Raw genomic sequence first — 16,348 nt, 5'->3', positions numbered from 1 at the left:
GACGCCGGGAGGGCGGGCAGCAGAGAGTCTCAGGCTGGCGCCTCCGTACTTCTCTGGCCGCCGTTACGGGTGATGGGTGGAGGGGACGCCCCGCAGCCACTGCGCGGCATCCCGAGCTCACTCGAGCGGGGTAGGGAGGTCGTCGACGGGCATGGATCGGCTCAGCTCCACCGGCAGCCCAACATGCCCCAGTGCGGAAACGTCCAGCGGATGGACGAGGTCTTCTTGGTAGGTAGATGGAGGACCTGAGCCGGAACGACACTCAAAGCAGCGCAGACGCCTTCTTTCTCCTTTAAATTTCACTTTTGCTACCACACTTGAAATCTGGACGGGGGTCGGTGCGTCATGGTCACTTTGAGTTGATCAGCGTCAATATGACACCACAGGACTCAAAGCCCAGTGAGTCCCAAGTCTCTCCCGGTTGCGCCACACTGGCCCACGGTCATGCCCTTCCCCGGGGAGTTCCCTGGCACCAGCGGTTTGGTCCCAAGCAAGCTCTTCAGTGATGACCATGCTGGCCACCGCGGAGACGCGGCACCTGCTCATCTGGGCACTTTGGTCCACTCATCACCCCCGGGGACGTATGGGGGCAGGAGGGGAGGTCTGGCGAGGGCCAATTCCCCGGGACCCCAGGCCCATCAGGTGGGCGGAGGAGAAAGGCCCGACATTAGTGTGGGGAAGCTGTGGTTGGGGCCCGGCAGGCAGGGGAGGGGAGGGAGGACGTGGGGGGGGGGGGGGGAGGGAACAACAAGGGCTGCCTCAACCCACCCTGCTTTAGGTACTGAGGATGGAGTGCCAGCAACAAACAAGGCCTTGGCCACCAGGTCTCCCTCTCTGGGCGGTGCTGGTACAAAGTGGCCCTGCAGGAACCCACGCAGGTTGTCTGGCAGTGCCTCCCCCTGGAGACACAGGTCAGGCTCTTGGCAGCCCAGCCAGGGGGGCCCCTGGGTCCTTGCCAGTGCTGGGTCCCTGCTGTCTTTCTAGCTCCTTTCCCCCTAGAGCTACATGCGAGCAATCTTTATGATTTGTACGAACACCCTGGGAACCCAGGGCCAGGGTCAGCAGTGCAAGTTCTAGTCCTGGCTTTGACCTCTTAAGAGCAAGGACAGAATGGGAAGGTGCTGGCAGAGACTTGGCAGAGCCCGTGCTGAACGAACACGTGTTGATTATATGATTCTTCTGTCCTGCGGCTGCCTTGGGGTTTCGGAATTAGTGTTCCTAAATTCTTGCTGCCCCTTAGCTTCTTTGAGGCCAAATTTCCTCATCTGTATAATGGGAGGATTCTCACCTCGGGGAGTTTGTGTGTGGCCAGGATAACAGGCTGGCACAGATGAGACTCAGTAGCCTTGCCCCCCCCCCCCCCACCCTGCCCCCGGTCTGCTCTGGGGCCCAAGGGTGATGATGGCTCGAAGAGAAGTTGCTCACAGGCACTGGAACACTCTGGAAAAGACTGCCCACCAGCTGTTTGTGCTTGAGCCAGGACTTAACCACTCCCACCTGTGCTTCTTGTCTGTAAAGTGAGCTAATCATTCATTCGTTCATCATTCATCCATCCCCCAATTCATTCCTTCTTTCCAGTAAATACTTACTGCCAGTAGTCTTCTATGTGTTGTGGCTTTAGCAACGCACAGGACAGACACATGGGAAGCTGGGCCGGAGGGGTGGAGTGGGGTTCGATCAGCAGAGGACACACCAGAGCTGAGCCCAGAGAGGAGGGAGGCACAGGGATGCTTGAGCCATGTCTGGATGTCTGGCTCCCTCTCCTTCCCCTGAAATAGTGACAGTAACCATTTGTTCTCTGAACGCTGGGCATCAGGCCAACTGCTTAACACACCTCCTGTTACTTCATTCCCACCACTGCTGTGTCCCGTGAGGTAGGTATCATTACTCCCATTTTATAGACAAAGAAAGTTGAGTTACAAAGAAATTGCACACCTTGCGGAGGGTCACTTGGTAAGTGACAGAGCCTGGAGTCACCAGCTGTTTTTGCCCATCCCGTGGCTGCCCACAGGAGAAGTAGGAATGTGAAAGGCTTGGTTTGTAACACCTCCCAACCCCAGTGAAGAGGCAGAGTGTCCTGCCTTTCCTCTCTAGCTCTCCGGAAAATTCTTGGCAGAGAATGAACTCTCGGGTCAGGTCTAGGTGAAGACCATGAAAGCATCCGCCTGGGGACTCCTCCCCGCCCCTGCTGCCAGCTACGAGCTCACAACGTCTGCCTTTGAGCACATTCTGTCATCACCAGCAGCAGGGCCTGCCTGCCTGACTGCCTGTGGCTCCAGAAGCCACAGAGCTCAGAGTAGGACAGGCTACCAGGAGCACGTGGTCCAACTGCTAGGTTTCCATGATGTGACCTGGTGGCTTCAAGAGTCAGGCCCACACCCAGGGCTTGACTTGATCCACGTCTCTGGATGCACTGGGGCCCATGAATCAGTACCTGTCTGGAGTGAAGGTGGCGCCCTCCCTGAGGATGGGGAGACGTGAGACCAGGAGTTCCTGGTCCTCTACCCCTAACTCCATGAAGCTGAGGCCTCTGGTGAGTAGGTGGCCCTTGTTGGACCCGCGATGCCAGGCTGGCCCAGGCTCACTTGGGGCTTCCTCTTGGGGGATGCAGGGAGCCTCTGGTAGGCGGACCAGGCAAGAGAACTGGAAGTTGTGTTCTTTGCGCTGCTTTCGAAGGGAGTTTCCTCTGCCTTCTGTGTTGCCCCGGACGTCCCTGGGAAGCTGTTGATGAGGCCCCGACACCAGTGCAGGAAGTTCAGAAAACGAGGCAGTTCCAGCTTTCATTGTTCATCAGTCTGATGACCACCTCCCAACTCCCCAGCACTCCAGACTCCAGTGGTTACCACCTCAGAGACAGGGAGTGAGACTGGCTCCAAGGGCGGGGGGTGGGGAGGGTAAAAGCAGCCTGGTCGTGGGCTGGGTGTTTATTGACTGGGGTGGAGAGGAATGGTCCCCACATTCTGACCTCCAGACCCTTCCCTCGGAGAGTACTTTGCCGCTCATCCCTTCGCTGCAGAAGTTGTCTGCTCGCTCCGAGCACCCGGAATTTGACCAGGTCACAGAACCCTAGGATCCAAAGGAACATTTTGGATTATTTGGGCCAGCTTGGCACAGCATGCCTGAATCATGACAAACTGCTACCCGGCTGTGCTTGTGTACCTGTAGAGATGGGGAGCCTCATACCCCACATAGCCTCCTGATAGCTCTGAACGAGAGGAAGTTCTTCATACTGCACCTGCAAGAGCCACAGCGTCTCCCAAAGGCACCTTTACATGTCATGTGGAGCATGAGCCTGGCACACTGGGTTGGGTTGCCGCTTAGGAAGTTACATTTGACCCTTGAACAAGGCAGAGGTTAGGTACCCACCCCCCACCTCCTGTGCGGTCAAAAATCTGAATATAGCTCTTGACTCCCCCAAAACGTAACTACTAATAGTATACTGTGGACCAGAAGCCTTGCTGATAACATAAACCGTTGATTAACACGCATTTTGTATGTTACATGTATTATAAACCGTATTCTAACAATAAACTACAAAAAAAGTTAAGAAAATTGTAAGAAAAACACATTTACAGTACCGTCCTGTATTTATCAAAATGAATCCATGTATAAGTGGACCCACGCAGTTCAATCCCTTGTTGTTCAAGGGTCACTCATTGTCCTGGATTCTGCCAGCTAGAGCCACCTTGTGGTGACCTTCAGGGACCAGAAATTGCACCGGCCCCACCTGCAGCTTGCTCAGTCTTGAACAAGTGACTCCTGCCACACCAGACACTGGGCCTCCATGTGTGATGACCGGTCCCTTAAAGATGGCCTGCTCCAGGGCTCTGTTGTCCACAAGGAAGCCAAGTCTCTGGGGGAAGGAAGTGACTAGCATCGAGCCATCTGGGATGGCGGGTCCCTTCTGTGATCCTGTGCCTTTGCTGTCCATGCAGCTCAGCAGGTGTCACCCCAGCTGTGCCTCAGGCACCCTGTAGGTGAGGCAGATGGGGGCTCAGCCTCCGCCTGTCCAGGGCAGCCAAGCATTATATTGGAAAATAAGCCAGATGCCCCCTGGCTATGATTGGTTGATGCTCCTTAGAGTCTAAAGACCAGAATCCAACTCCAGCCCCTAACCTTGGGCTGCGTGTCCCTCAGCCCTTCCTGCCAAGTGCACGGTGAGCTCGACAATCAAATGGCCATGGTGGGTCCAGCTATGAGAGGTGGAGAGCAGGTGAGCTGGGCCCCACTGCCAGAGACCCAGACGGGAGCCTCCCTCAGTCTGGACCCGCCAGGCCTCTGCTCTTTGTGACTCAGAGCTGGAGAGAGGGTTGGTGGTGAGGGGGCAGGGCCCTGGGTGAGCCCGGGCTCTGCCCCTGGAGAAGGTCTCGCTGGGAGGGTGTGAAGGGAAGATAATGACATCGACCCACAGAGGGAGCCGCCTACTACTGCATCTGGTACAGCCAGTCTCCCCTCAGTTGGAGATGTACTGCAGTCCTCTCCCCCAAAAAGAGCTGGGATGGGGCTGCCTGGGCTGCAGGTGCGGGAAGGTTCCAGCAGAGCTCTGGCTCAGCCCTCTGATGCCTGGGGCTGGGCTTCCTCAGGCTCCCAGGAATTTCCCATGCTCAACCCAGGGCTGCCTCTCCCCGTTACCCGGCAACAGCTCAGGCATCCACAGCAGGTTGGCTGCAGCCTGGCCCGGGGGCCACCTGCTCCGGCTGGCCCCTGGGCCGGGTCTGCTAGGTGGGGGGAGGGGACAGAGAAGAAGGGAGTGGGTTCCCTTCTTTCCTGGAAGTTCCACAGGGGACATCTCAGAGCCCTTCCTTCCCTTAGGAACAAATGGTGAAGGGCTGGTGGACACTGCCATCTGCTGGTCACTGGTTATAACAGCATCACAGTATGGCAGCACTCTGCTCCATTCTGATCTACAAAGCCCAGGCCTGCCCGGCCAGTCTGGGGGAAGACCAAGGAGCCCCTGCACCAGGACCCCTGCAGTTGAACCAGGTCACCTGAAGCTGTAAGGTATCCTGGGAGATGAGGGGACAAGGGCCACAGGCCCCCACTGAGGTCAGGAAAGAGACTACAGTATGGGGTCATGATAAAGACCTGGCTTCCAAACCAGGAAGTGCACTTCGTGGTGCACTAGCCTTGTGACCTTGGTTAAATTAAGCAGCCTGCCATCCCCCACCTCCTCATCTTTAAATGGAGATGGGATCCTACCTGTCAGGGTGTGCCAAAGTGTAAAGGAAATAAAGTAGGTAAAGTCATCACAGTGCCTGGCTCACTGGTGGTGGCTTTTATTGTTTTCCAGGCAAGTCTTGGTTTAACCTTTGGGAGGCTAGTTGCTCTAACCTGTGCATCCAGTATCCCCTGTATGGCCTCTGTTTTGGAGGCATTTCCCTTCTATCAGCTTGCCATCTTGTGAATATCAGTAGTCTGAATGTTCTGGAGATTTTCTTGGAGACCTTTGTAGAAAAATAAGATTAAAAACACAAAACTCCTTTTGGAATAAAAAACAGGTGCTCTTAGAATGTTCAATGATTTGTAACGCCCCGTCCTTTAATCTTGGTCAAATAGGAGTCCAGGGTTTCTGTTCTAGGCACACGATGAATAGGGGACCATACTGTCTTTGTCTGGGCAGATGTGGGCTGGGCATGGGCCAGGAGCAGAATTGGGGGAACCAGTTGTGTCCCCCAATCCCAGAAGTGAGACCTCGCAGCTGCCCCCGAGGATGAGGACATTGGGACCAAAGTGTGCATGGTTTCCACAGCAGAGTGTCCAGTAGGTAAGCATCATGTGGCTAACCTGGGGACCCAGTGCCAAATGTTGGGTGGCCTCTTTCAGGTCTTCTGGCCCATGTGGCAAAGGCATCTATGAGATTTGTCTGCAAGAGACAGTCTCTGAGGCTGTGCCGCCCAGGAGGAAGCTGCCTATAAAACTTGGCCCTAGGCCATGGCCACCCCTATGCGCTCCCCACCTTTCTAGGTAGCTGATCCATCTCTAAATAACACCTTAATTTAGGGCAGCACCCTAGCTCAGTTCTGTCTCCCTGACTTCCTTCCTGGGTTGGACAAAAAGTTGTAGGACTCTAATCAAAATGCTTATCGTGATGTGTGGGGACACAAATCTGCGAGAGTTAGGGAAACACTGGGTGACAGAATCAAAATCCCAAAAGCCACCAGCAAATCATTGCAAACTAAAAGAACACTGAGATGCCATTTTTCTTTACCTCTCAGGTTAGTAAAACCACAGAAGATAAAACCCATTATTGGTGAGCAATGGACAAGTGGGCATTCTGTATACCCTTGGGCAGGAATGTAAGTTCATAGATTTTCCAAGAGCAATGTGACAGCACCAACTTTTTATTTATTTTATTTATTTTTTTAATGTTTATTTATTTTTGAGAGAGAGACAGAGTGCGAGTGGGGGAGGGACAGAGAGAGAGGGAGACGCAGAATCTGAAGTAAACTCCAGACTCTGAGCTGTCAGCACAGAGCCCGACATGGGGCTAGAACTCATGAACCGCGAGATCAAGACCTGAACTATAATGGGACACTTCACCGACTGAGCCACCCAGGCACCCCATGACAGCACCAACATTTTAAAGAAGGAAATCGTTTGACTCAGCATTTTTACTTGTAGGAATTTAATTGTTATGCATCTACTCACACAGGCAAAGATGAGTATACAAGGATTTTTAAAATTGAGGAAGTCGTGGAAACTAGGTATTACCAAAATGGCTTTTAACAGGGCCATAATAAAATAAATTATGATACACCCTCACATGGATTGCTCTTCCTCTATTATGAGAATGAGTTAAGGGGCGCCTGAATGGCTCAGACAGTTAAGCATCTGGCTCTTGATTTCAGCTCAGGTCACGATCTCACGGTTCATGAGTTCAAGCCCCACATTGGGCTCTATGCTAACAGCTCAGATCCTGCTTATGATTCTCTCTCTTCGTCTCTCTCTGCCCCTCCCCTGCTCACGCTGTCTCTCTCTCTCTCTCAAAATAAATAAACTAAAAAAAAAAAAAGAGTTAGATTTTGGTGTGGGGCATGGAAAGATGCCCTCAACATATGACTCTGAAAGGCCAGGGGGACTGAACAGAGGAAGAGGAAGGAGCGTCCACACCAAAGGTGTGTGTCTGTCACTGTGCTTCCACCCGTGCTCTGTAGCCCAGCCCTCTGCCGTCCTCAGGGATCCCTCTCACTTCTTTCTCCTCCATCTAAAATCAGATGCACGTTTTTTACATCATCAAACAGTAAATCTGCCTCGGTGAGCTTCGTTATTAGATATCCACGTAAAGCAATTCCCGTTTAGCACTCAAGGTTGCGTTGACAGATCAAGACAACAGAATAGGGAGTCCAGATAACAATGCTTGTGAGTAGTTAGCATATAAAATGGTGACAATTCCAGTGAGAAAGGACAAATTGTTCAATAAAACGTACCAATGAGAGGGGCGCCTGGGTGGCTCAGTCGGTTAAGCGTCCGACTTCGGCTCAGGTCATGATCTCACAGTCCGTGAGTTCGAGCCCCGCATCGGGCTCTGTGCTGACAGCTCAGAGCCTGGAGCCTGCTTCAGATTCTGTGTCTCCCTCTCTCTCTGACCCTCCCCCATTCATGCTCTGTCTCTCTCTGTCTCAAAAATAAACAAACATTCAAAAAAAAAAATTTAAAAAAAAAAAAACGTACCAATGAGATACTTGGCTAAGTATTTGGGGGGGTAGAATATGACCCTTATCTCAAGACATAAACCAAAATGAATTCCTAGTGAATCAAAGAATCGATTGTAGAAAATATATTTGGAGAAAAGCTGTGAATACTTACATAGTCTGGGGTAAGGAACTCTTATCAAAGTATAATTTCATTGTTAAAAAAAAAAAAAAAACCACCAACAGGAATGTTCAGGGTTGGAACTACATAAAAATCTTAAAACCTGCAGGCAAAAAATTCAAAAAGCAGAACTGACCTTAAGAAAATGATCCAACTCAAGGGCACCTGAGTGGCTAAGTCCGTTTAGCGTCCAACTCTTGATTTCTGGTTCAGGTCATGATCTCACGTTCGTGAGGTCGAGCCCCTTGTCAGGCTCTACACTGACAGTGCAGAGCCTGCTTGGGATTCTCTCCCTCTCTCTCTTTCTCTCTCTCTCTCTGTCCTTCCTCCCCTCCCCCCAAATAAATAAACTTAAAGAAAAGAAAATGATCCAACTCAATGTCACCAATCATGGGAGACACTGGCATCACGTGCTCCCTGATGTGATTACGTGCTGAACAGTGACCTGCATCAAACCATGAGAAATCATGAGACAAACACCAGCTGAGGAGTAGCCTGCATGATTGCTGTGGACCCCTCAAAGATGACAGCATCGGGAGATGGAGAAGCCTGAGAACCCTAGAATGGAGCCTGAATGCCCATGACATTAAATACCATGTTAAATACAATGCATGATCCTCGATTCAATTCTTGATTGGGAGGAGGGAGCAGTTGTAAATAAAAACTGGGCACACTGGAATATGATTGTATGTTAGGTAACAGTAATGTATCAATGTCACATTTCCTGGGTATGACCATCGCATTGTGGTTATGAAGGAGAACGCTGTCCTTCTAAGAAAGGATGAGCCAAAGTATTTAGAGTGAAGTGTCATGGCGTCTACAACCACTCAGGAAAAACACAGGAGAGAGAAAGGATAAAGCAAATGGCGGTGTTAACACCTGTACAGCTCCTCAGCTGCCCCACTCCCCTCTGCAGGGCTTAAGTGCTTACCCTCTCCCTGCTGGGAATACTTACTGAGTCTCCCTGGGACTCAGGGTAACTGAAGGACGCTGACTCACCAAGGTCAGACCCCTCCTGGGGTGGCTCACAACCAATGACTGGCCTAGTCAATGGGGGTATTCAGTCCTGCCTCCTCATCTCAATTCAGGAGGACTTGGGGGTGGGGGTGGGGTGTTATCAGAGTTCCTCCCAACACAGGCTGAGCCCCTGCTGTGACTGTGGGGCTCAGCCCCCTCTGCCCAGCCCTGCTTCCTCCCCGGGTGATCTAGTTCCATCTCAGAAACTCACCATGAGTCTAGGTGAAGGGTGAGCAGATGTGGCATGAACCCTTCCCTTTTTCTGTGAGTTTGAAGCTTTTTCAAAATTAAAACTTAAGGGGAAAAAATAAGTTAAAGACAAATAGGGAGAATACATATCAGAAAAGGTTAGTATCTTTTATAATGCATTCTTACACATCAGTAAGAAAAAGACAAACAGCCCAATTTTAAAAAACTGTTTATCTATTTTGAGAGAGTGTGTGTGTGCGAGCAAGGGAGGGACAGAGAGAGGGAGAGAGAATCCCAAGCAGGCTCCACACTGTCAGTGCAGAGCCTGGCATGGGGCTCGATCCCACAACCCTGAGATCATGACCTGAGCCGAAATAAAGGGTGGGGATGCTTAACTGACTGAGCCACCTAGGTGCCCCCAAGAGCCAAATGTTTAACACACACAGAGGAAATAAACAGGAGCATTAGGATGAAACATTCTGAAACCAACAAACTGGTGGAAACATGTTTAACCTCGCTAGGAATCAAATAAATGCACTTCTAAAACAAGAAATCTCACTGGTGGCTCAGTCAGTTGAGCGAACGACTTTGGCTCAGGTCACGATCTCGCGGTCCGTGAGTTCGAGCCCCGCGTCGGGCTCTGTGCTGACAGCTCAGAGCCTGGGGCCTGTTTCAGATTCTGTGTCTCCCTCTCTCTGACCCTCCTCCGTTCATGCTCTGTCTCTCTCTGTCTCAAAAATAAATAAACGTTAAAAAAAAATAAAAAAAAAAAGAAAGAAAATGAATCCAGGGCTGGTGTGGCTTTGGGAGGAGCAATCATCCCCCTGAGGAACGTCTGGTGGCAATTACCAAAGGCACTGAGAGGTTTGTGTCCGTGTGTGTGCGCCCGAGTTCTCCAGACTTCGGAAGTCCCTTTACTTTACCATCCAGACACCCCAGGAGGAGCCTCACGACAGAACAGGCTCAAGGCTGCCGCTGAGTGCCATCACGCCACAGGGACCTTCCCCACCTGGCTGGACGCCCACCCATCTCTCCCCGAGCTCAGAAGTTGCCAGCAGACAACTCCCAAATGTCGATCACTCTTTGACTCGAAAAGATGAAGCTCTTGGTCTAACGGCTCTTCTCCCAATATCCTGAGACCCTGCCTTATTCAAGAAAGTACACAGAGACTCACCAAAGTGTTTTCTGACACACTAACTCTTATCTCCCAAGCTGCCTCCTGGTGTATCTGGCTGAAACTGCTAGCTAGCATTCAAGAGATCCCAGCCCCCCATCTCCCACGTGGACACACAGCACCTTCCCATTACATAGCCATAGCTTAAGGACTGGGCAAGTCAGCGACACTACATCAGCACATGCCATCTTCCTAAGTAAGGATTTCAAACGATGGCTTGGGAGGTAATTTAACATGGAAGGATATTCACAGCGTGGTAAATGAGAAAAAGCAAGTTACAAAACAGGACCTCCAGCATGGTTTTGTGTTGTCTAAAAGGTGTACATAGATAGAGAACAAAACGCCCAGAGGGCAATGGTTGTTATGCCCGGTATAGAATGAATGAATTTGATTTTATTTTCTATTTGTGCTAGCCATGTTTTCTGTACCTTTTCTGCAAAGACGAATGATATCTGTGTAACCGTTCTAGGAAGTCACCTGCTTGCCTCCTCTGTTTCAGAATCAAGCTTCTGGAGTAGGGTGCCACACCCACCATCGTACCTTCTCAGCCCATCCCGTCTGCCCACCCTGACTCTGGCCTCAGCTTCCTAGAAAGGCACTGTGCATCAACACCCCAGTCCCCATCCTTCCTTTGTTCATCCTGGGCGTCCACTCACTTCTTTGGGATAAATGTCAACTCTTCGGCGTGGCACAAGGCCCCCCAAACCTCTTCTCGCCACCCTTCTGCATGCTCTCCTCCCCAGCCCTGAGCACACTGTGCTCTCTGGAGGCACCCTGGCTTTGCACCCCTGGCTAGGACACACTTTATGTCTTCTCTTCCTCCTCCTCTTCAAGCATCCCTACCATCACTCCCATATTGAGCAGTTTTTATTTCAGGCCTTATGTAAGTACTTTACAACCATACCAACGAGGAACCCATTGCAGAAAACCTCACTTAGACTGGTCTAAGCATCATGCAAAGAAAAGTCTTAATAAATCTCAAGAAAGAGTCTGGGGCTTGTATGAGAGTTCATAAGCCATCAGGTCCCCAGCCTGCTCCATCCTTAATGTGTAGGCCCCAAATTCAAGCTTGTGCCTCATAGTCACAAGATGGCTGCTGCCTCTCCAGCATTACATACCCTTTCCAGGCAGAAGGCAGGGAAGAAACAAAGAGTTTTCTCCTAGAGAGGTAAACCGTCCACAGGGACTTCTGTATACATGGCCAGAATTGTCACACGCGTCCTTCTAACTGCAGGGGAGGCTGGAGCCATGAGTGTTTTACCTTTCCAGGCTCCATGGCAGTAAAATTTAAAGAGGAAGGGGTTGTGAATGGCTTTGGGTAGCTAATCTACAGTGCTTCCCATACACTTCCTCTCATTCCTGTCATATTTAATCTCAAGTCATTCCCAGCAGTACTTTGAATTAAAGGTTTCCATTACTCGCATTTCACCAATGAGAAAACCCAAGGCTTCAGAGATAACATTTTCATGACCCAGGTCTGTCATGGCCTCCACTTGGAAGAATTCCTTGTCTGCTCCAACACCAGGCTGAGTTAGTTATGTGTCCTTCCCTGTGTATCTTGGGCCTGCATCCATGTTGACCTTTCCAAGTGTTCCTGAGTGATGTGTGAGTCCCACCAAGGAAGCCTGTGTCTCTTGCATCCTGGCAGGGTCACAGGCCCAGAGCTGTGCCTGGGAGTGCTTGCTGAATAACCAGGGCAGTGGTAGCCTTGCTCCACTTGGGACGCCTAGACCCCTAGAGTGCTATAGCATTGCTTTAGAGGACAGAGCCAAGTCAGATCCCCAGAGGACAGAGACAAGTCAGACCCCCAGAGGATCTGCCCTACCGGGAACAAGGGCAGTGTCCATGCATGGTGCGGCCAGAGCTCAGATCTGACTCCCTGTGAGCTGTGAATTGCACTGCCCCTGGGGCCCTGGGGTTGGGGAAGGGGGGGAGGAGAGACTGACGCCTGGAGCATTCCCCCAGGGCAGTGCAAAGGGAAATTATAAGATCCTCTGCAATGTGGTTTGCATTACTGCAGCTTCAGCCATTGAGGGGGCTCCCTGAGTTGGGCAGGAAGCAGAAAATATCAGATTTAGATCCCACATTCCGTGCATTGTATACAATTATCCACTGGAGCTACATAGGGGTGAGCAGAACCCACAGAGACAGAAAATGTGATTGCTCTCAGGGACGGGGTCACTCTATCGTGGGGGACCAGTCATATTCTTGGCAGGCACCACGAGCGCCACGTCCCTGGTGGTGTGCACTTAGGAACCCTGGGCCAGGGCTGAGTTTCACTCGCTGCAAGGCATTGGTGACTGGCAAGCTGCCAGCTGCAGCGACAACGGGGGTGGGGGGGGCACAACCCCCACCTGTGCTTGGGAAGTAAGTGCTACCCGAGATCCTCCTGGGCTGTCTTCTCCACAGGCTTAATGCAGGCTCAGCCCCAGGCGGCTTCAGCAGCTTCCTATCCATGACCCCAACATCAGGGGCTGCACCCTGCTCTCCTGCAGGGCTGAGCATTCTGTCCACTGAGCAGCTTGAGCCTCCACAGGGCCCAGAATGGAGGCCCAGCTCAGGAGAGAGAGAGAGGGGGAGAGAGAGAGAGAGAGAGAGAGAGAGAGAGAGAGAGAGAGAGAGAAGGAAAGAAAAGAAAAGAAAAGAAAAGAAAAGAAAAGAAAGAAAAGAAAGGGAAGGGAAGGAGGGAGAGAGAGAAAGAAAGGAAAAGAGAGAGGGAAGGAGGGAGGAAGAAGAAGGAAGGAAGGAAGGAAGGAAGGAAGGAAGGAAGGGGGAGAAAAGGAGGAAGGAAGGAGGGAAGAAGAAAGAAGGAAGGGGAAGGAAGGAAAAAGACAGAAAGAAAGAAAAAGGGAGAGGGAGAAAGGGTGGAAGGAAGGAAGGAAGAGGGAGAAAAGGAGGAAGGAAGGAGGGAAGAAGAAAGAAGGAAGGGGAAGGAAGGAAAAAGACAGAAAGAAAGAAAAAGGGAGAGGGAGAAAGGGAGGGAGGGAGGGAGGGAGGGAGGAAGGAAGGAAGGAAGGAAGGAAGGAAGGAAAAGAGAGCAAGAGAGAAAGAAAAAGAGAGAGGGAGAGGGAGAAAGGGAGGGAGGAAGGAAGGAGGGAAGAAAAAGGAAGGAAGGAAGGAAGGAAGGAAGGAAGGGTAAATGAATGAATGCATGAAAGGGCCATGAGAGAAAGCAGAGTAGTTTTGTGATGGATTCTGACTGCTGGCAGAAACCAAGCAGAATCCTGTTTTTTTCATTTCTCACCATTAGAGCAGCACAAAACACATTGACTAATGTCAGTATCTGCCCACCCTGACCTAAGAGCTTTACAGGTGTCTACAGAACTTGTTGATAGGAGTACTGGGTGGTGGGGGTGGGGAAGGGAAGCTGGTTCTTTGGGAAAATGCAGTCAAACAGAAGCCTCCTCTCCTCTTCCCAGAGGGTGGGAAGCATTGTGGGAGGGGGGTGTCATTAGGAAGGGAGGGTACCTGGAGAGGGGGGTCTGCACACAGAAGGGAGGGAGAGTTTTAACAGCTCTACGAGGGGAAAACTTTAGGGTGACAATGACTGGCTCCTTGACCAAACTTTAGGCTCCTCGGATCGTTCTTTTCCAATCAGCCTTGCCCTTGACTCCACTCTCCCCCTTCAGTTTGGGGGATGGATGGCCCAGTCTTAGCAAGAATCCTGTTAAGTCATTTGACACATAATGCCCCCACCTGGGATATCTGATCATCTCCATATCTGATCAAGTTCTCCACCTCCACCTTTGATGTCTTAGGCCTTGGCCTGCCTTCTGCAAGAATCCCCGTTTAGCAAGAAACCCCCTACCCTTGCTGTCTCCTCCAGTAATTTTCCATCCCTGACCCTCACGCAGACCCTTGGCCACCCCCGCTTCATCCTTGCTGTGCTGAGCTGGGCTGGGCCTCATCCCCCTGTGTGATAGTCCAGAGTCTATTTGCAGGGGTCTCACCAAGTCTTCCATGGAGTGGGACTAGGTCAGAACAACACCTCTTTAGCAGGGGAGAGGAAAGAGCTTTGAGAAGTTCTTGTTGAGAAGGCCCTGGAAGGCCTCGGAGTGGCTGCTGCTTCTTCAGATAACGCCCCACAAATGAGTCTAATTGATCTTGTTCACTGGGTTGTAAAGTTACCTCATTTGACCCTCTGAGCGTCCCCGGGGCCATGACCACTGGCTGCGTTGTTTCCCAACACTCTCCCCAAGGCAGAGGAGCCAGGTTATTTACCTTCTGAACCGGGACACTGGGCACTCCTAAGGGTGAAACCGGTGCCTTGGGGTTACCGACGGACGGGCCTCCTCTGTTTTTCCTTGCGTGCCTTCTGGTCACTGGGTTGGCTCAGGATACTGGTTCAGGCACGGGGTGCGGGGGGCGTGGGGGGGCACGGCGGGGGGGACAGGGGGCGTAGCCCAGGTGGACCCAGGCCTCCCGTGGTCAGTGCTCAGTCAGCACCCAAAGTTCCAGAAACGCTGGAAATTCTCGGCGGCCGCAGGCCGAGTTTGGTGGCCACCAGGGGGCGGGCCGGGGCCGGGGCCGGAGCCGGGGCGGGCCGAGCGCGCGGGGCGGGGACGCGGCGACGCCGGCGCCAGCGGGTCCCGTGACCGTGCGCCCCGCCTGGAACCGCTGCGGTCATGCAGTCCCCGGCGGTGCTCGTCACCTCCAGGTGAGCCAGACCCCCGTGCCCGGCGCCGCGTCTCGGGCAGCGTGGACTCCGGGTGCGCGCGAACGAGCCCGATGCGCCCAGTCGGAGGAGCAGGCGGAGGCGGCCGACCCCATGGGCCCGCGGCCCGGCCTTCCCTGCGGCCCTACAGGTTCTCTGGGGTGGACCGCCCCACCGTCCTGCAGGAGCGGTGGGCTCATTGAGTATCCCCGTTTTATAGATGGGGAAAACTGAGGCCCTTGAAAGGGTGACGAACTGGCCCAAGACCCAGTGGAAGGCCGGGATTGGCTAGTCCCGCAGGCGGGCAGAGAGGGGGTCTCCTCTGCCCTTCTCTGCCGACGTGCGTTCATTTTCTTTATCGCCTGAAAATCTAGTTTATACCTCCTTTCAGTGCTCACTCTGTGCCGGGCCGGTGCGCGGCCCTGGGGATGCGGGTGAATTAGAAAAGGCCGGCCCTGCAGGGGAGACGGAATGAACACGGACGGGGGGCGGGGGGTGGGGGGGAGGGTGGGGGGGAGCCGAAGCGGAACCAAGCCGGGACGGGGAGCGATGGTGTGGGGAGTAGGTGCAGGTTGCCATAGGAACACGGCGCAAGGGCTGAACCCAGACTGCTCGCGAGTGCGCGTCCCGCGAGTGCGCGTCCCGTCCCGCAGAGAGAGTAGGAGTGAACCAGGTGGAGGGGAGAGACGAGGTGGCAGCTGCTCACGAGGTAGCTTGGGAGAAGAGCAAGTGACAGCAAAGGCCCCAGAGGCAGAAGGTGCAGTGTGGGCCCACCCTGACCCAGACCGGGAGGACCCAGGGCAAGGTGGATCCTGGAAAGCCTGGGGTGCACACGCTTTTACTCTTCCGCAGAGTGACTGACTCACTGATACACCTCTCTTGTTCCCCCTACACAAAATCTTGGTCGAAGACGACAGTTTATTGCCTAAATAAATGTATTGCCTAGCCCAGCTGTTATTTTTCCCGCTGTAACCTGAACTTCCCTGTGGCTTGAGGTCTAAAAAATGTAATTCTGTAAGCAAACCCTGATGCCAGAACCTGCTTGGTGTCCTCTTCATGATGCAGTGAAGTGACAGGTTGTGTCTTCGTTGGCAGCAGAGGTTTACCTGGTCCTACATAAGTCACCTGTCCCTGAGCCTGCTTTATTTTCTGCAAAAAGGAGGTTTGAGATTGGCAGGTATGAGTAGGGCCAGCAACGGACGCCCGCTCAGCCACACGCAGATGGAGTGTGACTTTGGTGCTGGGTGCTTGGGAAGGGGCTAGGTAGGTGGCTTCCCTCCCTGCCCCAGCCCAGACGGGGCTTGCTCATGGTCTCACGTGCTGGTGATGACGGCCAGTCGGGTAGTGCTCACTCTGTCCTGCTGGCAAGTGCTGGCAAACCCGAGGGGCTGTCCACAGGGTAATTCCAAAGGCTTGAGACCAGCCATCAGGCAGGCTCTTCATGGTTGGGCCCCAACTCAGCTCTCCAGCGCAGCCCCCCCACCGCTAGGGTTCGCACCTGC

The 16,348-nt window shown here is 52.7% G+C and overlaps 1 protein-coding gene across 1 annotated transcript in view; it reads left to right on the top strand.

Annotated features, from left to right (window-relative positions):
* The first annotated feature begins 14,742 nt into the window (after positions 1-14,742).
* HS1BP3 (HCLS1 binding protein 3) overlaps positions 14,743-16,348 on the top strand; it is a 30,939-nt gene continuing 29,333 nt past the window's right edge. The window contains exon 1 of the mRNA XM_060649584.3: positions 14,743-14,849. Within this exon, the coding sequence (XP_060505567.1) occupies positions 14,818-14,849 (32 nt within the window). The 5' untranslated portion in view covers positions 14,743-14,817. The remainder of the gene's footprint in view (positions 14,850-16,348) is intronic.

This window comes from Panthera onca, chromosome A3 (genome assembly GCF_046562875.1).
Source record: "Panthera onca isolate mPanOnc1 chromosome A3, mPanOnc1 haplotype 2, whole genome shotgun sequence".
NCBI lineage: Eukaryota > Metazoa > Chordata > Mammalia > Carnivora > Felidae > Panthera > Panthera onca.
The sequence above is the reverse complement of the archived record's forward strand: the minus strand, read 5'-3'. Positions and strand labels throughout refer to the sequence as shown.